Source organism: Dipodomys spectabilis, unplaced genomic scaffold (genome assembly GCF_019054845.1).
Source record: "Dipodomys spectabilis isolate Male_0828 unplaced genomic scaffold, ASM1905484v1 ptg000108l, whole genome shotgun sequence".
NCBI classification, from domain to species: domain Eukaryota; kingdom Metazoa; phylum Chordata; class Mammalia; order Rodentia; family Heteromyidae; genus Dipodomys; species Dipodomys spectabilis.
Genome location: NW_024870785.1, coordinates 19,355,416 through 19,375,591, shown reverse-complemented (window position 1 = coordinate 19,375,591; position 20,176 = coordinate 19,355,416). Strand labels below are relative to the sequence as shown.

Genomic DNA, 20,176 nt, shown 5'->3' with positions numbered 1-20,176 from the left:
TTATGTCATCTCCTCAGGCTTGGACAATGTGGAATACCAGTTTGCACTGAACAATGACACCACAGAACTTCAGGTTCGGGATCTGGAACCTAACACGGATTATGAGTTCTACGTGGTGGCCTACTCCCAGCTGGGGGCCAGCCGCACCTCTGTCCCTGCACTGGTCCACACCCTGGATGATGGTAGGGTCTCTGAACCTGCATTGAGTAGCTTGGGGGGGGTGACTCCCCTAGGGATGGCGCCCACCCCTCCTTCTGTTTCCTAGTACATCCCGCAGCACGTTCACCCGCCTCGCAGTATTCTTTATGTCCAGTAAGGGAGTGGCAGGGGCTCTTCTCCCCGGTTTACCACTGGGAAACTGAGGCCCAGAAAAATGAAATGACTTGCCCAAGGTCAGTAGCAAGAACTTGAGCCCACATCTTATGTTCCTCATAGTCCATGCTCTTCCCCGCCCCTATCCTGCCTGGGTAGGGCCCCATCAGTGGTGGTAACCATTGAGTGTGGAAAATGTGTGTACACCCTCTGCTAGGGCAGATGTGCCCTCATCCTTCAGCGTGGGACTCCCCTGAGAGGTTCCCTTTCCTCCCTCAGATCCTGGTCCTGGGCCTCCTTCTGACTTGCTGTGTGACCTGGGCAAGTCTCTGACTGCTCCTGAGCCTCACCTCCCACATCGGTGGAGCAGAGCTCACGTTCCTGTTCTTCTGTCTCAGTCCCCAGTGCAGCGCCTCAGCTAGCCCTGTCCAGCCCCAACCCCTCGGACATCAGGGTGGCTTGGCTGCCCCTGCCCCCCAACCTGAGCAACGGGCAGGTGGTGAAGTACAAGATAGAGTACGGTTTGGGAAAGGAAGGTGAGTGGGGTGGCTGGAGATGGGAGTGGGGTGGGTAATGGGGAAAGTCGGCTCTGGAAGGGTGAGCAGGGCAGGCTGGGAGCAGGGCCCGTGGGCAAGAAAAGGGAGGGGAAAAGGGGTATATCAAGGCAGGGAGACTGGGTCTAGTCCCTTGGGCTCTGCAGATAGGTCTTCTGTGAAAGTGGCAGGTAGTCCAGAGGCTCCTCGGGACCCTACTAGCTGTGTGTGTGTGTGTGTGTGTATCTTGAACTCAGGGCTTCTCACTCTCTCACTCAAAGCTGGTGCTCTACCACTTTACCCACACCTCTACGTCTGGCCTTTTGCTGGTTAACTGGAGCTAGGAGTCTCGGATTTTTCTGCCTGGGATGACTTCAAATCACATCCCTTAGATCGATCGCAGCCTCCTGAATAGTTTAGGATTACAGGTGTGAGCCATTGGTGCCCAGCTCCCCCTTCCAGCTCTAAAAGCAGATGAGAGGCAGAGAGGTGGCAGGCGTATTGGTGGAGCTGAGTGCCAGAGTGTGGGTGAGGAGGAAGGACTGGGCAGGCTTAGGAAAGTTGACCCTAGATGCTAGGTGCTGTCAACAGCCTTCAGGCCAAGTCCTGGTGCCTGCCCACTGGCTTGTGGGTTGGGTTTACTCACCATGTGGGGGAGGGGAGAGTGAGTGGGGGAGGAGCAGGGATGGGAGGGGGAATGGGTGTGTCCTCTATGGAGCTGAGACTGATGGGCTGCCTGAGAATGGACCTTGATCTTGCCCAGTACTGGGGGGGGGGGGGCGGGGGAGGGAGTTTTGGGGCCCTGGGGATCTACATCTGGAGTAGAAGAGTCAACCTAGGGAGTCTTGAGATCATGGTCCCCAGATCTAGACAGCCAACAGCCTCATCTTTTCTGATCCAGCAGATCAAGTTTTCTCCACCGAGGTGCCAGGGAACGAGACACAGCTCACGTTAAGCCTGCTACAGCCAAACAAAGTGTACCGTGTACGGATATCAGCTGGCACCGGGGCAGGCTACGGGGCTCCCTCCCAGTGGGTGCAGCACAGGACTCCAGGAGCGCACAACCAGAGCCAAGGTATGTGGCCAGAGGGACTCTTTTGCTCAAGGCTAGCACTGTATTATTTTGAATCACAACTCCACTTCCGGTTTCCTGGTGGTTCATTGGAGATAAGAGTCTCACAGACTTTCCTGCCTGGGCTGGCTTTGAACCTCAGTCCTCAGAGTTCAGCCTCCTGAGTAGCTAGGATTACAGTTGTGAACCACCAGTGCCCAGCTTCAGGCAAACTATTTAAACTATTAGTGTGTGTGTGTGTGTGTGTGTGTACAAGTACTAGGGCTTGAACTCAGAGCCTGGGTGCTCTTCTCTAGTTTTTTTGCTCAAGGCTGGTGCTCTACCACTTGAGCCACAGCTTCACTTCTGCCTTTTGGTGGTTACTTGGAGATGAATCTCATGGACTTTCCTACCTGATCGGGTTTCGAACCTGGTTCCTCAGATCTTAGTCTCCTGAGTAGGTAGAATACCATGTAGGAACCATTATATAATTGTTACTTTTGCTGAGAATCCCAGAGTGATTTGATGAAGATAAAACCAGCATGCCTATTACAATGAGCAGAGTACTTAACTCCACAACCTCCATTTTCCTATCTATGAAATGGAAATAGTGTTTTCACTCTTACATAAATGAAAACCAGTATTAACTTTATTGTGAGAGTAAAGTTACAATACATTTATAGAGCATTTCAAACAGTGTAAGCCCTCTATTTTCCCTTTTTTTTTTTTTTTGTTTGAACTCAGCAACTCTACAGTGCTGGGCTTGTTTGCTTGACTGGTGCTCTGCCACTTGAGCCACGCTTCCAGTCTGGCATTTTGCTGGTCAAATTGGCGATGGAGTCTTACAAACGTTTCTCCCTGGACTGGCTTCAAACCAAGATCCTGCAGATCTCAGCCTTCTGAGTAGCTAGGATTACAGGCGTGAGCCTCTGGTGCCTGGCAGCCTGCCACTTGGGCTGCAAATGGAACTCCTGAAAAGATTCTGGTGTCAGCAGCCCCTGGCTTGTATTTGTTCTTTTAGGAGACATTAAGGTTCCTCTGTGGGTATGTCTAGAGGTGCCCCTTGCTACGCCATTCACATACTCAGTAGCCTTTTGTCCAGATTATATCCAAGGATGGTGGCTAAGTGGCATCAAATTAGGACAGCCCCGGGCTGGGAAGGTGGCTCAGTGGTAGAGCGCGTGCCTTGCAGGCCTGAGGCCCTGGGTTCGATTCCTGAGCACCACATAAGCAAAAAGAAAAAAGCCAGAAGTGGTGCTGTGGCTCAAGTGGTAGAGCGCCAGCCTTGAGCTGAAGAGCTGAGGGACAGCGCCCAGGCCCAGAGTTCAGGCCCCACGACCGGACCAAAAAAAAAATTAGGACAGCCCCAACAAGGCCACCATCCTGCTTGCCCCTTCTTTTCCTTTTTTTTTTTGCCAGTCCTAGGGTTTGAACTCTAGGCCAAGACACTGTCCTTAAGCTTTTGTGCTCAAGGTTAGGGCTCTACCATTTGAGCCACAGCTCCACTTCCAGCTTTTTGTGGTTACATTGGAGATAAGAGTCTCATGGACTTTCCTGCCTGGGCTGGCTTTGACCTGTGATTCTCAAATCTCAGCCTCCTGAATAGCTAGGATTACAGGTGTGAGCTACCAGTCCCAGATGCCCATTTTCTTTCTCCTCATCTCCCATCCTGCTTCCCCCCCTCCATCCCCCGCCCCTAGTCCCTTTTGCCCCTGCAGAATTGAAGGTACGGGCACGGATGGAGTCCCTGGTGGTATCATGGCAGCCACCCCCTCAACCCACCCAGATCTCTGGCTACAAACTCTACTGGCGGGAAGTGGGAGCTGAGGAGGAAGCAGATGGCGATCGTCCACCAGGGGGCCGTGGAGACCAGGCTTGGGATGTGGGTCCTGTCCGGCTCAAGAAGAAAGTGAAGCAGTATGAACTGACCCAGCTAGGTGAGAAGGCCCCGGGGGAGGTTCTGGGTGGGGAGGGTCAGACAGGCTGGGTTCAGGAGTTGGAAATGGACTATGTGCTCTGGGGACAGGGTGAGTAACCCCCAAGATCCCTCCAGCTAGTGAGTGACCCCTGTGACCTTCAGTCCCTGGCCAGCTCTACGAGGTGAAGCTTGTGGCCTTCAATAAACACGAAGATGGCTACGCAGCCGTGTGGAAGGGGAAGACGGAGAAAGCACCCACACCAGGTAGGTAGTCTCAGCTTCCTTTTCGATTTTTCTCCAGCCAGACATGAAGTGGCTGTGGCTTGAACAGAGACAAACCTCAAGATCCATCAATGATTCCTGATCCTCAAATGTAACCTTAAAACACATTTTTCGAAGCTTGTGGCTCAGGCCTGGAATCCTAATTCCTCAGGAGGCTGAGATGTGAGGATCAAGGTTCAAAGCCAGCCAAGCCCAGAAAGGCCAAGAAACTCATCTCCAGTAAACTAGCAAAAAGCCAGAAATGGAGGTATGGCTCAAGTGATAGGGAGAGAACTTTGAATGAAAATACCAACCAATACTGGAAGGCCCTGAGTTCAAGTCCCATACTGGCACAAGAGCAAACATTTTTTTCAAACGCATCTGCCTACATCACACTATCTAGCAGTTTCTCCCTTATCTTTAGGCAAGGTATCCTCTGTGTTTCTCAGGAAAATTGAGGCTAAGAGACGTAAAGGGACTTGTCCAAAGTCACACAGAGCCTAGAATGACATTTTAAAATAGACCCCTTGCCTGACACCTAAGGCAGGTCTCTGCCTGTGGTACGATTCCTTGGGTCCTGGGGTGCATTCTTCAGGGGTTCAAAATACTCCCTTGCCCCTAACTTCCTAGGCTAATTTTCAACCAGGTGGTTTAGCAAGAAAAGCACTCAACCAAAGCTAAGACACCTGCGTTCTAATTCCAGTTTGTTTAGTCATTCAGCTATTTATTTATTCATTCATTTTTTTGCCAGGCGTGGGGTCTGAACTCTGGGCCTGGGTGCTGTCCCTCAGCTCTTCAGCTCAAGGCTAGTGCTCTGCCACTTGAGCCACAGTGCCACTTCTGACTTTTTCTGCTTATGTGGTGCTGAGGAATCGAACCCAGGGCCTCAGGCTTGCAAGGCAAGCGCTCTACCACTAAGCCACCTTCCCAGCCCTGTTTGAATTTTTTTTTTTTTGGTCCAGTCGTGGAGCCTGAACTCTGGGCCTGGGCGCTGTCCCTCAGCTCTTCAGCTCAAGGCTAGTGTTCTAGTGCTTGAGCCACAGCGCCACTTCCAGCTTTTTTCTCTTTGCTTATGTGGTGCTGAGGAATCGAACCCAGGGCCTCGGGCTTGCAAGGCAAGCGCTCTACCACTGAGCCACTTTCCCAGCCCCCTGTTTGAATTTTTTTTGCTTGTTTGTTTTTATGCAGGTCTTGGTTTTGAACTAAGGACCTGGGTGCAGTCCCTGGCTTTATTTATTTACTTTGGTTAGTTAAAGAGTCTCAGGAAGCCAGGTGCTGGTGGCTCACGCTTGTCATCCTAGCTACCCCAGGAGGCTGAGGATTTCAGTTTGAAGTCAGGGCCAGGCAGGAAAGTGCAAGAGACTCTTATCTCCAGTGAACAACCAGAAAGTCAGAAGAGGAGCTGTGGTTCAAAGTGGTAGAGTGCTAGCCTTGAGAAACAAAAAAAAGTCCAGGGATGGCACTCAGGCCCTGAGTTCAAGTCCTAGGACCAGGGAGCAGGGGCGGGGGGGGGGGGGGGGGAGGGACGGAAGGGGACTAAAGAAAGAGCTTTGGGACCTGGAAGCCACTGTCCATGGCTAGGGATGAGTGCCCTTCCCCCTTTGGCTGCATTCCTCCGCAGACCTGCCCATCCCGCGGGGGCCGCCCCTGCCCCCGGCCCACGTGCAAGCAGAATCCAACAGCTCCACTTCCATCTGGCTGCGCTGGAAGAAACCAGATTTCACCACTGTCAAGATTGTCAACTACACCGTGCGCTTTAGCCCCTGGGGGCTTCGGAATGCCTCCCTGGTCACCTACTACACCAGGTGTGGCGGTAGCTAGTGCCATGAAGTGGGCTGGGGGTGGGGTGGGGTGCAGATGGTGCTAGGAGAGGGACCTGGGAGCCAGGGACATTCCTGAGCTCACCTGTCACACGCGGATGCCCCAAGGTGTCTTCATGGGGTTCACCTTCCTGCAGGCCAGAGACAAATAGTGACAGAGGACAGCCTGGCTTATCCCATTCCCCTCACAGCAGAGCCACAGCTCCTCCTTGGGAAGATGACTGTTGTGCCAGCCTCCTAGCTTCCCATCCAATGGGGAGACACCCCTGCCCTCCCCACAGAGACCCATCTGTCAATCAGCTGCTGTTTTGACAGAATTATGTAAAAAGCCACAGGTGAAGCCGGGCGCCCCCTAGTGGCTCATACCTGTAATACTCAGGAGGCTGAGCTCTGACAATTCCAGTTTCAAGCTAGACCAGAAAGTTCATGAGCCTCTTTATCTCCAATAAATCACCAAATGCTAAAAATTGGAGCTGTGGCTCAAGTGGTAGATCACCAGCCTTGAGGTAAAAAGCTTAAGGGACAGCTGGGCACCAGTGGCTCACACCTGTAATCTTAGCTACTCAAGAGGCTGAGCTCTGAGGATCAAGGTTCAAAGCCCCGAGAGACCCTTATCTCCTGTAAACTACTCAAAAAAGCAGTACGTAGTTCTGTGGCTCAAGTGGTAGAACACTAGCCTTGAGCACAAAGAGGCTCAGAGACAGTGCCCAGGACCTGAGTTCAAGCCCTAGGACTAGCAAAAGAAAAGCTAAGGAGCTGGGCGCTGATGGCTCATGCCTGTAATCCTAGCCACTCAGGAGGCCGAAATTTGAGGATTGAGGTTCAAAGCCAGCCTGAGCAGGAAAGTCCATGAGACTCTTATCTCCAATTAACCAACAGAAAACCAGTATTGGCCCTGTGCCCCAAGTGGTAGAGCACTTGCCTTGAGCTGAAGAGCTGAGGGACAGCGCCTAGGCCCAGAGTTCAAGCCCCAGTACACACACACACACTTGTACAAGTATAGCAAAGGTAAAATTAAGCCAACAAAAGATGTTTTAATAATGGTTCCTTGGGTGAAGAATAATTTGGATGTGTTCAGGAAAGCTTCCTGAAGGTGGCATCCATCTTGGAGATGAGACATAGAACAACCTACATTAGAGCTCTCTGGAGGTTTTGTGGGTGGAACTGGTAGCCCCAAGCCAGGGAAGTAGCTCCCCTTCCAGGTTAGGTCCCAGGCCTGAGCCAGGGCCCTGCATGGAGCATGTGCCAGCCCCGATCCTGTCCCGGCAGTGCTGGAGAAGACATTCTCATTGGAGGGCTGAAGCCATTCACCAAGTATGAATTTGCGGTGCAGTCCCATGGCGTGGATATGGATGGGCCTTTTGGCTCGGTGGTAGAGCGCTCCACCCTACCTGACCGTGAGTGGCCCTGGCTCTCTCGCCACAACCCAAAGCCCTCTCTTCTAGAGCCTTTCTAGAACCCTAAGAGGTGTGCAGAAAGCCTTCTGGGAGGGTTCAGTGCTTCATCCCCTCCCCCCTTTCCCCAAACTCCCCAAACCCACTACCCATGGCTCACGCCTGTCACCCTAGCTACTCAGGAGGCTGAGATCTGAGGATCATAGTTCAAAGGCAGCCCGAGCAGGAAAGTTCATGAGATTCTTATGTCCAATGAACCACCAGAAAGCCAGACGTGCAGCTGTGGCTCAAGTGGTAGAGCGCTAGCCTTGAGTGAAAAAGCTCAGGGACAGCACCCAGGCCCTGAGTTCAAGCCCCAGGACTGGCACAATTAAAAACAAAAATCCCCAATGAGACCTCACCATTGCTGTGTAGCTTTTTTCCAGTGAAAGAGGAAAAGGGGAGACAGTGTCCACATCCCCTGACTCCCAACGGTCGCCAGGACTAGGATTCTCAGTGTCCCCTCGTCTTTCCACCTCTCTGTCCCCTGCACTCTAGGGCCCTCAACACCACCATCTGACCTGCGCCTGAGTCCGCTGACACCGTCCACCGTCCGGCTTCACTGGTGTCCTCCCACGGAGCCCAACGGTGAGATCGTGGAATATCTGATCCTCTACAGCAACAACCACACCCAGCCCGAGCACCAGTGGACACTGCTCACCACAGAGGGTGAGAGCCCCACCCCAGGGCACCTGGGCCCCATCCTGCAGCTCCCCTTCTCTTACAGCAATGGGTGGTACTTACCCCGGTTTGTAGCTCACGCCTATAATCCCAACTATTCAGGAGGCTGAGGTCTGAGGATCACAGTTCCAAGCCAGCCGTGGCAAGAAAGCCTGTTAGGCTCTTAATCTCCAATTAACCACAAAAAAAAAAAAAAAAAAAGCCAGAATGAAGCTGTGGTTCAAATGGGGTAGAGCAAAACTCAGGGACAGCACCTAGGCCCCGAGTTCAAGCCCCAGGATCAGCTCACACACACATAAAAAATGTCTAGGGGCTGGGAGTGTGGCTTAGTGGTAGAGTGCTTGCCTAGCATGCATGAAGCCCTGGATTCGATTCCTCAGTACCACATACACAGAAAAAGCCAGAAGTGGTGCTGTGGCTCCAGTGGTAGAATGCTAGCCCGAGCAAAAGAATCCTTAGCCAAAAAAAAAGCTCAGGGACAGTTCCCAGGTCCCTGAGTTCAAGCCCCAAGACTGGCCCAAAGAAAAGTCTAGCAATGGATTGTGTTGAGGTTTGTTCCAGGGCTTCTGGACAGAGCAGGGAGAGGCTCCTGCCAGTGTGTGTACGGTAAGCCAGTTTCTCAGCCTTATTGCCTCCCATCCAGCTTTCCTGCTTCCCTCCCCACCAGGAAATATCTTCAGCGCTGAGGTACATGGCCTGGAGAGCGACACGAGGTATTTCTTCAAGATGGGGGCGCGCACAGAAGTAGGACCCGGGCCCTTCTCCCATTTGCAGGATGTCATCACGCTCCAGGAGAGGCTCTCAGGTAAAAGGCAGGAAGGACCTCCTCCCTCCCCACCAAGATAGCCCTGATCCTAAACAGAACTCCACTTGCAGGATTTGGAGGCATTCCCCTTCCGATTTGCTGGTGTGTGTGTGGGGGGGGGGGGTTGGATTTAAAGGGGCAGGTGGCAGGTAAACCACTGGCATAGGGAAACCAGGGTGACTGAGAGACCAGCTTCTTGGAGCAGTTGCCTGGATTGGTGAATGACAAGCTTTATGCACAGCCAGATTGCTATGTCACTTGCAGGACTCAATGCAAAGTGAAAATGATGGTCTAACTGGATGCCTAGTGGCTCCTGCCTGTAATCCCAGCTACTCAGGAAACTGAAGGTCTGAGGCTTGAGGTTCAAAGCCAGGCGGAGCCAAAAAGTCCATAAGACTTAGCTTCCATGAACCAGCAAAAAGCCGGAAATGGAGCTGTGGCTCAAGTGGTAGAGCACCCGGTATGAGCAAGAAAGGCCAAGTGGGGGCATAAGGCCCTGAGTTTAAGCCCCAGTACTAGAAGAATGAAAGGAAAGGAGAGAGAGAGAGGAAAGAAGAAAGAAAGGAAGGAGAGGCAGAGAGAGAGAGAGAGATAGCCTAGTTCTATGAATAGAAACTTCAAATTTGGAGTGAATTGCAAAGAGAACCCTGTGGGTGGGTGTTGAGCAGTATTTCCGTGTAGCCACAGCCCGCCCTGCCCTGTTCTTAAAGCCGCAGCACCATCATATCCTCTAAGCATCCAGAGGCTGAGGCCGAGCCCAGTAGAGTCCCGATCACTGAGCCCTGTGCTCTTCCCCTGCCCTTCACCTGCTCCATCCCTTCTCCCAGCAGACTCCCTGGACGTGCACTCAGTCACCGGCATCATCGTGGGCGTCTGCCTGGGCCTCCTGTGCCTCCTGGCCTGCATGTGTGCTGGCCTGCGACGCAGCCCCCATAGGTAGGTGTTAACATTGGCCCTGAGCATTCCCTCACCTCCAGAATCCCATTCGATTTAGGACTCTGGGACCTGGCGTGCAGCTCAGTAGTAGAGTACTCACCCAGCATCTGTGACACTCAGTTCGATTCCCAGCATTGGTTTTAAAAAAAAGTCTATTGCAATTCACCAGTGGCTCATGCCTGTAATCCTACCTACTCAGGAGACAGATCTGAGGATTGTGGTTTGGAGCTAGACCAGGCAGGAAAGCCAAAGAGACTGATACCTCTGGTTAAGCGCTAAAGTCACAAGAGACGCTGTGGCTCATATAGTAGAGTGCTAGCCTTGAGCAAACAGAAGCAAGCGTTCAGACCCTGAGGTCAAGCCCCAGGGTTTTCTCTCTGTCTGTCTGTCTCTCTCTGTCTCTCTCTCTGTCTCTCTGTTTCTCTCTGTCTGTCTCTATCTCTGTCTCTGTCTCTGTCTCTGTCTCTCTCTCTCACACACACACACACAATATGTCCCCAATTTCCATGCAGCCATGTCAGACTGCTTTAGCAATAATGTGTCCTGATCAGGACACACACTGGTAAATCAAGTTCTGGAGATGGCAGGAGCTCGCAGGAGAACCTGGCTGGCTGGGTCCCAGTCCTAGCCAGCTCTTCCCTCTGACCTTGCTGCCTTGTTTCCCATGATCCTTTCCAGGGAAGCCCTCCCTGGCCTGAACTCCACATCCACCACTGGGAACCCAGCCCTCTACTCCAGAGCCCGGCTTGGTCCCCCCAGTCTCCCCGCTGCCCATGAACTGGAGTCCCTTGTCCACCCTCGCCCTCAGGACTGGTCCCCACCACCCTCCGACATGGAGGACAAGGCTGAAGTGCACAGCCTTATGGGTGGTGGCCTTTCTGACTGCCCAGGCCACTCTAAGAGGAAGGTGAGTCCTCACACTATGTCATATTCCTGAAGAAGACACAAGGGGGCAGCAGAGCCCAGCAAGAAAGGGCAGAATGCCTCTTCTCCCCATCCTCAGCTATAGAAGAGGAGCTTCCTTAGACTATACCAGCCTATAATCCAGGGATAGTAGCTCATACCTGTAATCCTAGCTATTCAGGAGGCTGGGATTTGAAGATTGTGGTTCAAAGCCATCCCAGGCAAGGAGATTGTGAAATTTATCAACAATTAACCACCAAAAAAGCCAAGAGTGGAGCTGTGGCTCAAATGGTAGAGTACCAGCCTTGAGCAAAAATATTCAGGGACAGCATCCAGGCCCTGAGTTCAAGCCCTAGGATTGGTACAAACACACCAAGAAGTAGATACCAGCCTAGTTTGCCTGGTTCCCGCTGGGGGAAGACCTCAGTGCATATTTGCAGGTCACTCCATCTGGATACAACCCCTAGATCCTTCTGGGTCCTCAAAGGGGTTTTAGCAGGGAACCGGCTGGCAAATGAGATAGCATGGAGCCATCAGTTGATTGGGGGTCAGCTCTTCATAGCCCATCCACTTCCTCCCCCTCCTGTTTTCTTCCCCCAGACAATCTCTGTCATGCCTTTCTGTGTCCCCGCCCCCCCTTTTTTTTTTCTATACAGATCTCCTGGGCTCAGCCAAGTGGGCCCAACTGGGCAGGTTCGTGGGCAGGCTGTGAACTGCCCCCGGCTGGCCCGAGGCCTGCCCTGACCCGCGCTCTGCTGCCCCCTGCTGGAACTGGACAAACACTGCTGCTGCAGGCTCTTGTGTATGATGCCATCAAGGTTAGTTCTGCAGGAGGAAGGGAAAGGCAAGGAAGGACAGGTCCCTATGCTGTGAAGAGGAAACAAACCCCTTAGTGGTGACTCTACTGGGGGCAGAAGGATCCTCCAAAGGTGAATGGGGTGGCAGGCAGGCCAATTCCGGCATTATCTATCATGGATCAGCCGTGCACCAGTGGCTCTCAGCCTCTGTGTTGGGTACTGGCTAAGTATTTGCCGCCTCCCATCCCCTCCACTTGCCACAGTGAACTTGCTGGGTGCTGGTAGCTCACGCTTATAATCCTAGCTACTCAAGAGGCTGAGATCTGAGGATCCCAGTTGGACACCAACACAGGTAGGAGAAAAGTCCATGAGACTCTTGTTTCCAATTAACCACCAAAAAGCCAGACGTGAAGCTGTGGCACAAGTGGTAGAGCACCAGCCATGAGCAAAAAAACCCAAGACGCTTAAGGAGCTGGCACTGGTGGCTCACACGTATTATCGTAGATACTCAGGAAGCTGAGTTCTGAGGATCACGCTTCACAGCTACCCTGGGTAGAAAAGCCTCGTGAGCTTTTATCTCTAATTAACCACCAGAAGACCGGAAGTGGTGCTGTGGTTCAATGTGGTAGAGCAAAAGAGCTCAAAGACACTGCCCAGGCCCCGAGTTCAAGCCCTACAACCAACAAAAACAATAACAACAACAAGCTTAAGGGTTAGCACCCAGGCTCTGAGTTTAGGCCCCAGTACTGCCACAGAATTACTGTGGATTTGAGGGTGAGGAATGGAGTTAGCCCCATACATCCAACCCTTCTTCCTATTTGGCTGCCTCAGGGTCCTTCTGGGATGTCTGGATTAGGTGGGCAGTCTTGCCTTTGTCTGGGCCTGAGCATTGTGTGGTGAGCCAGTCTGTTTTATCCCCAGCAATTTTTTGTGTGTGTTTTTGGTCAGTCATGGGTCTTAAACTTGGGGCCAAGGCACAATTCCTGCACTCTTCTGCTCAAGGCTAGCACTCTACCACTTGAGCCACTTCCAGTTTTCTGGTGGTTAACTGGAGATGAATCTCATGGACATTCCTGCCCAGGCTGGCTTTGAACCCCGATCCTCAGAGCTCAGCCTCCTGAGTAGCTAGGATTACAGGCATGAGCCACCGGCGCCCGGCTATCCCCAGCATTCTTGTGACATACACTCACATGAGCGATCAGTCTCTCTACCCCATAACGGGTTCACTTTTTTGGCTGTCATTCATGTGATGGTCACCTGGTCTTTGTGTTCTGTACTCTAAACCAGGGCAACGGGAGGAAGAAAACCCCGCCGGCCTGCAGGAACCAGGTGGAGGCCGAGGTCATTGTCCATTCTGACTTCAGTGCATCCAAAGGAAGCCCTGACCTCCATCTCCAAGACCTGGAATCAGAGGATACCCTGCCTTCAGAGGCCCCTGCACTCACTTCCAGTGTTGCTGATCTTGGGCAAGAAGCTGATTGGCTGGACCGAGAGCTGGGCGGGTTCGAGCAGGCAGCCACTGGGCCAGACAGACTTAGCTGCCTGCCGGAAGCAGCCAGTGCCACCTGCTCCTACCAGGAGGTCCCGCCCAGTGAGGCATTGGAAGAGGCCCCTGGGAACAGTTGCCAGCCCAAAACCCTGTGCCCTCAAGGAGCCAGCCCAGGCCTTCCTAGATCCCCCTTTTCTTCCTCGGCTTAGCTCCTCTGAGCAGAAGTGCATTTGAGGCAGGCTGGTGGCGTTTATAGCACAGAACACGCACAACCACATCTGTACACATGTGGACTGTAGGCATGATCGGGTCTCTTGGCGCCTGCCAGGGTGCCTAAGCTCCAGGGGAAAGCAAGAAACAGAAAGTTCATTCCCCCATACTGTGTGCCACATAGGTGATACATGGGTGAGACTCAGCTGTCTGTGGCGTGCCGATGTGTGAAGCCACATAGATGCGTTCGATTGGAGCTGGGGATGCCTTGATCCACTCATTGGCCCTCCACTGTCTTTGCTCTTCCAAGTCAGTGGGCCAGTGTGCTCAGTCTCCAGCCTCCAGCCTCCTATTACTCACTCTAAGAGTGCCTCCCTTTCCCTGTCTACAGAGACAGCCCCAGCCCCATCTCCTGCTGGCTGGGCTGAGCGCAAGCAGGCTCCAAGGCCTAACCTTGCAGCCAAATCCCCTTCATTTCCTGCCCTTCCCCAAATCCTCCTACGTTCCTAGCAACTCTGCACCTAATTTTTGCCATTTGGGAAGTGCCTGGATCTAGAACTCTCTTTTCTTTTGCTCTCTCTCCTCACTCCTCCATGTCTCTGCTCATCAGCTTGCTGCTCCAATTCTGGGGCTTTCTTTCCCCTCCCTGCCCTGGCTGTCAGACCTTCTTCCTCTTCTGCTTTCCTTTCTCTTTATGTCTTTTTTTTTTTTTTTTTGTACCAGTCCTGGGGCTTGAACTCAGGGCTTGGGTGCTATCCCTGAGCTTTTTTGCTCAAGGCTAGTGCTCTACCATTTGAGCCACAGTGCCACTTCCAGCTTTTTTTCTCCCCCCCATGGTGGTTAATTGGAGATCAGAGTCTCATGGACTTTTCTTGACCAGGCTGGCTTAGAACCATGATCCTCAGATCTCAGCCTCTTAAGTAGCTAGGATTACAGACACAAGCCATCAGCATTCAACACTCCATGTCTCTTCTGTCTCTTAAGCCACGCCCGCTGTCATCTGCTTCTCCTGCCTTGGTTCAGCCTCTGTGTCCTTCCCTGCCAACATGACTACCTCATGTCTGCTTTAAGGCTATAGTGCAACTCCAGTGTCCCCTCTGCTCCTGCATCAGCCCCCTTCCCAGGCAGGTTTGGAGAAGACTCCGGCCTCCATCCTGGCCTTGGGATGGGAGGGGCTCTCATGGAGGCCAGGGATCCAAGTCACTGGGGATGTTCTGAGACAGGACATGGACTGTCCCAGAAGCTTGGAGTGAAATGACCGGGCAAGGAGGCAGGTGTGCTGGACAGAGCTGGCTTGGGCTTTTCCTTCCTGCTGAACTTGACTGGATCTGGGGTGGAACACAGGCGTCTTCCCCCTCCAGGGTGCCCAAAGGAAGGTCTGTGTGCAGGAAAATAGTGGGTCATATCATTTTGCTTTTCTTTTCAATTGAATCCTGAAATCATCTCCGGTTGGCCTATCATGCAGGGACAAGCTTGACTCTACTTCTTGCCTGGTGCGGAAGGTTATTTGCTTTTTACCTTGAGCCCTCTCCTAAGGTAAGAGGTAGCATCTCAGCTCCCTGATTGCATCTGGGTGTGTGGGTGTGTGGGTGTCTGTGTGTGTGTGTGCCGGTACTGGGACTTGAACTCAGGGCCTCATGCTCTTGCTTGGCTTTTTCTACTCAAGACTATCACCCTACCATTTGAGCCACACCTCCACTTCCAGCTTTGGACTGGATCACTGGAGATAAGAGTCTCTAAGATTTGTCTGCCTGGGCTGGCTTTGAACCATAATCCTCAGATCTCAGCCTTCAGAATAGCTAGGATTACAGGCGTGAGCCATTAGTGCCCAGCTTCTAATTGCATCTTTTTTTTTTTTTAACTGATCGGCACATCAAGAGTTAATAGTGGCTTCTGGGCCATATTAGAAATAACCAGTCTATTTTTTTTTTTTTAATGGTGAAATGTCTCTCAGCAGAGTTGCAGTTTCCTTAGACCCCAAAAGCATCTGTTTCATACACTTGGATGTCATTCGTATTTGACACCTACATTTCCTCCGCTCCGGCTTCAGCCAGCCAACGACAACACTAACGATTATTCATGTGGGTTTTGTTTCTCATTAAAGGCAGACATGTGTTACAATTTCTTACTATTCTGGTAGCATTTGGAGTCGCTCGGGCGACACACCAGTGTGTAAGTTTCCTCATTGCTCTGAAGGTCAAATCTTCTTTTTATTTTATTGGTTTGATTTTTTTTTTTTTTAAGAAAGGAAAGGAAAAAAACCCTACTCTGAATTAAATAGCTATTTTAACAGTAGGCTCTTAGCATTACAGCACAGAGTCATTCTTCATGTTCTTGTTTAACAGGCACTGAGGTTCTGGTTTAAATTAAATAGCTGTAAATGAGACAATTTATAACCCATTAGGTTGGGTGGAAAATTGTTTCTCAAAAAGCAAATAAGTAATAAATCTGGTATCTGCCTGTAATTCACAGTTGATAAGCAAGTGGCCATTACTCCCTAGCATTATATATGATTTGGCCCTGAGTAATTTGGAAGTGTTCAGTTTGTGTCTTTGTAGCAGTACTTTGTTTTGTTGTTATTAGAAAAGAGTCTGTTAGTCTTCAGAGCATTAATCCCTGTGTTATCTACCATGGATGCCTTAAGTTTCCTGAGTGTCATTTTCTTGATGCATGGACAAAGTGTAAGCAGTACTCGCTCAGTTATTTGTATTTAGTTTGTGCTGTATTTAATTATTTTTTTTTTCCATCACAGGTTTTTCCTCCTTACAAATATGATATTCTTTAGTGTGAAGCTAAAGCATTGATCATGTATCTATACCTATAATTAATTAATAAACTATTTTCCAGATGTGTTTGGGTTGATGGAATCGATGGGTAGAATTTCCTCAGCCTTGGGGAATTTGTTTTCTATGAGTATGAAGAATGGTGGTTTTTTTTTTTAGAGTAGAGAGCAGATGGTCACAAGGGGAGAAAAAAAACAGAACTATCTTCCCTTCAGTAGGTACTTAGGGAAAAACTGGAAACTGCAAAAAGGTTGTTGGGCCCCCATGGCTCATTCCTGTAATCACAGCTACTCAGGAAGTTGAGATCTGAAGAATGTCATTTGAAGCCAGCCCAGGCAGGAAAGTCGCTGAGTTTCTTTTTTTCTTTTGGTGCCAATCCTGGGGCTTGAACTCAGGGCCTGAGCACTGTCCTTGAGCTTTTTTTTTTTTTTTTTGGCCAGGCTAATCCTCTACCACTTGACCCACACCTGTACTTCAAGGTTTTTTTGTGTGTTTTTTGTGGTTAATTAGAGATTGGACTTTTTTTTTTCTTTTTTTCTTTTTGTCAGTCGTGTGGCTTGAGCTTTGGGCCTGGGCGCTGTCCCTGAACTCTTCAGCTCAAGGCTAGCACTCTACCACTTGAGCCACAGCACCACTTCCGGTTTTCTAGTGGATTATTGGAGATAAAGAGTCTCACGGACTTTCTTGCTGGCTTTGAACTGTGATTCTCAGATCTCAGCCTCCTGAATAGCTAGTATTACAGGCATGAGCCACAGCACCTAGCTTCCTTGAGACTCTTTATCTCCAATAAACTACTCAAAAAACAACAACAAAGAAGCTGGAAATGGTTCTAGGGCTCAAGTAGTACAACATTCTCACCTGGAAAGGCAAAAGAAACTCAGGGACAGCACCCAGGCACACACAGTTCAAGCCCCAGAACTGGCAGTAAAAAGAAAAAAAAAAGTGCTTTTCCATTAGAAGGAACCAGGAGCCAGAGGCTTCCCTGCCCAGGACCACCCCTAAAGTGACGACAGGGCCAGACTTGGAGTTAATTGACAGATCATACAGTGAGATACTGCACATTTTCCAGGAAACAGAATAGCCATTATTTGCATATCACCCTCCAACCATGCATTGTGATAAAGAAGAATTAAACACTTGTCAACATGAATTTAAAATGACAGCAATTCAGGACATCAGTGTGACCTTCCTGGAGTTCAGGACATGCCAAGAAGGGCTGTGGAGGATTCAAGCCCTGCAGAGGCCTGGGGAAGGCCGCTCCTGTCTACCTTTCCTGCGGCCAGTAGAGGCCTCACTCCTGCCTTTCCTCATAATGAAATCCAATGGGGCTCTGGCACACTAGAGTCGCTGACCTTGAATCTTTCTCTATTCAGAAACTTTCAGTCCTGGGTATCTGGCTTATCTGCTGCTGTAGAGATTCCTTGGGTGGTGGTTGCTGCTGCTGCTCCTCTTCCTCCTCCTCCTCTTGGGTTAGTACTATGGCTTGAACCTAAGGCCTTAGAGTTTTCATGCAAGGCTGTCATTCTACGTGGGGAGCTGGTGAATTGGACATGAGTCTGGCTGAGCTGGCTTGGAACTGAGATCTCCAGATCTCAGCTTCTTGAGTAGCTGGGATTACGGGAGTGAGCCACAGGCATCTGGGCTCATACCTTATGGTTAACAGGCCTGTCCATCTACAGGCATGCTGACTCCTGAATAGTTGCAATTCTTTAGTTATTTACACCAAAGTTAGTTTTATGGATGGTTAGCAATCCTGGTCCCAAAGTCTATAGTGAGTAGCCATGGAGAGACTTAAGCCAAGTGCCAATGTGAGATCTAAGGGTCAGTGGTTCGAAGCCAGCCGGGTCAGGAAAGTCTGAGACTCTTACCTCCAAATAACCACCAAAAAGCCGGAAGTGGAACTGTGGCTCAAGTGGTAGAGCACTAGCTTTGAGCACAAAGAAGCTCAGAGACAGAGCCCAGGCCCTGAGATTAAGCCCCACAACTGATCCCCCCCCCCAAAAAAAAGTGCTAGGGTACAGTGCCTGAATTCAAGCCCCAGTACAAAGGGAGTCACAAAACGGGGCAGGAGAGAGACTTAGCTATACTAGTACTTTCCCAATTCCAGTCTTCAACTGCAGCTACTAGAACTTAACTACTCAATAATCCACCATGCTAGATCAACAGCTCATTTAATATGGTCGCAAGAGGTCAAGAGTCATGCTCTTTGAGGGCTAGACTATCATAAGGATGTCTTTTGTGTGTGCTGCATGCTCATGGATGCCAGTATTGAGGTTTGAACCCTAGGGGGCCTCATGCTCTCCCTTACCTTTTTTTTTTTTTTGTCCGTCATGGGGACCTGAACTCTGGGCCTGGGCACTGTCCCTTAGCTCTTCAGCTCAAGGCTAGCGCTCTACCACTTGAGCCACAGCGCCACTTCTGGCTTTTGTATTTTTGCTTATGTGCTGCTGAGGAATCGAACCCAGGGCCTCAGGCATGCAAGGCAAGCACTCTACCACTGAGCCACCTTCCCAGCTTTCCCTTAGCTTTTTCGCTCAAGGCAGGCACTCTACCACTTGAATCACAGCTCCACTCCGACCTCAGCTTCCTAGGATTACAGGCATGAGCCTCTCTCTACACGGGGCTCAGGATGTCACTCCTGTGGGACCCATGTGGTCTCCCTAAGTTCTCAGTTCTCAGATGGGAAACATCCTCTGACCCTGGCCTTTGAACTTCCGATGGGTTCTCCTTTGTCCAGACCTGGGGACGACGGAGGCCTGGGCTTGGGGCTGGTGGTAGGTTAGACACCAGGCAGAACTTTCTCCTCCTCTAGGTTCCCATCACTCGGGTCTGCTTTCCCCAAATGCCGCACAGGCTCCTCCGTCTGAAGGGTCCAGTCAGTCGTGTGCCTGGAGACGACTTCCCTCCCTCCCGAGGGGGGCCCCCGGGGGCCCCCACGGCACAACGAATCTCCGGACAACTTTATAGCCCTGATCTCTGGACCCAGCAGACCCGGGGAGGGGTGCGATGCTGCGGCGTGTTTCCCCCTGCGCCCCCCCTCCCTCCCCTCCAAGTCCTGGGGCTGGCTGGCTGACCCCTGGACTCGGGGGACCACGCGGGGATTCGGGGGACCGCAGTTCAAAGCGCAGGGGGGCGCGTCCGCCGCGCAGCCGGGAATGTCCGGCCGCTCAAAGCGCTCGCCGGCTCTTTTGTTCCCCAGACCCGGCCTCCGGGGAGGGCGGGGTGGGGGTGGGGGGACCGGAGGAGGAGGGGAGGGGACAGCGGGGGGGGGGGCCGGCCGGGGAGGGGGAGGAGGGCGGGGCGGGGAGGGGCGAGGCTGACAGATCGCTGCAAGATGGCGCAAGCGGCGCTCCCCCCGCGCGCCCCGCGCTCCTAGGCCAGCCATGCGACCGCAGCCCCCCGCCGCCCGGGCTCGGCCCCCGCCCGAGCCCCGGCCTCGGCCCCGGCGCCGGCCCCGCGGGGCGCTGTGAGCCGCCCCCCGGAGTCGCCGCGGCCGGAGGAGCGTGCGCCCCCATGGCTGCGCCGCGCGCCGCGTCCCCGCGCCGCCCGCTGCGGCTCCGGCTCCGGCCGCCGCTGCTGCCGCTGCTGCTGCTGCTGCTGCTGCCCGCGCCGAGCCAGGGTGAGCGGGGCGCGCCAGGCTGCGGACCCCGCGCGCTGCAGCCCCGGGTGGGGTTGGGGAGGTGCCGAGGACCGGGATCCCCCGGCGGCGATCGCGGGGGGGGGGACTCGGGGATCAGGACCTGTCGGACGCGGGAGCCCGGAGCGGGGAGATCCGGGGCTGGCACTGGGGATCGGGGAGGCCGAGGTGCGGGGGGACGGCTGAGACCCGACTGCACCGGGGACTGGGGAGGGGTGCGCAGCCCGGGCGGAGAGGGCGCGTCGGGGCTCGGAGGTGGGGCTGGTCCAAAAGGGGTGCGGAGGGCGATGCCGAGGAAGAAGAGGAGCAGGAGGAGATGGAGGAGGAGGAAGATCGGCGAGAGAGGGAGAAACCCCGGAGCTGGGGAGCCCCGGGCGCCCCGGGGATGCCCGCGGCCCCGCCCTGCCCGGAGCGCGCCCTGGGGACCCAGCGTGCGCTCCTGGGCCGGTCCCGCTGCAGCCGCCTGGAGCTCCGGCTCCACCACCACCTCGGTGGGCGCAATAGGCCCCAATTGCGGGAGAGGGGAACCGATCTACTCCCTTCCCTCTCGCGCCCCAAGTTCTCAGCAGACGCCCCCCCCACACACACATTCCCACCCCGCCCGGGG

General features: G+C 52.7%; 2 protein-coding genes across 3 annotated transcripts in view; both read left to right on the top strand.

Moving 5' to 3' along the window:
- The window catches only part of Igdcc4 (immunoglobulin superfamily DCC subclass member 4), a 33,645-nt gene extending 19,831 nt beyond the window's left edge, over positions 1–13,814 (top strand). Inside the window, exons 8-20 of one of the 2 annotated variants that reach the window (XM_042687412.1) lie at positions 18–182; positions 711–848; positions 1,750–1,920; positions 3,597–3,833; positions 3,977–4,078; positions 5,697–5,880; positions 7,165–7,292; positions 7,827–7,997; positions 8,677–8,814; positions 9,645–9,750; positions 10,429–10,657; positions 11,310–11,471; positions 12,738–13,814. In XM_042687412.1, the coding sequence (XP_042543346.1) occupies positions 18–182; positions 711–848; positions 1,750–1,920; positions 3,597–3,833; positions 3,977–4,078; positions 5,697–5,880; positions 7,165–7,292; positions 7,827–7,997; positions 8,677–8,814; positions 9,645–9,750; positions 10,429–10,657; positions 11,310–11,471; positions 12,738–13,148 (2,342 nt within the window). In that variant the 3' untranslated portion in view covers positions 13,149–13,814. Of the gene's footprint in view, positions 1–17; positions 183–710; positions 849–1,746; positions 1,921–3,596; positions 3,834–3,976; positions 4,079–5,696; positions 5,881–7,164; positions 7,293–7,826; positions 7,998–8,676; positions 8,815–9,644; positions 9,751–10,428; positions 10,658–11,309; positions 11,472–12,737 lie in introns of both variants that reach the window. The other variant, XM_042687414.1, reaches the window with a different exon arrangement.
- A 5,631-nt stretch (positions 13,815–19,445) lies between these two features.
- Positions 19,446–20,176, top strand: part of Igdcc3 (immunoglobulin superfamily DCC subclass member 3) — a 36,882-nt gene continuing 36,151 nt past the window's right edge. The window contains exon 1 of the mRNA XM_042687611.1: positions 19,446–19,551. Coding sequence (XP_042543545.1) covers positions 19,446–19,551 — 106 coding nt within the window. The remainder of the gene's footprint in view (positions 19,552–20,176) is intronic.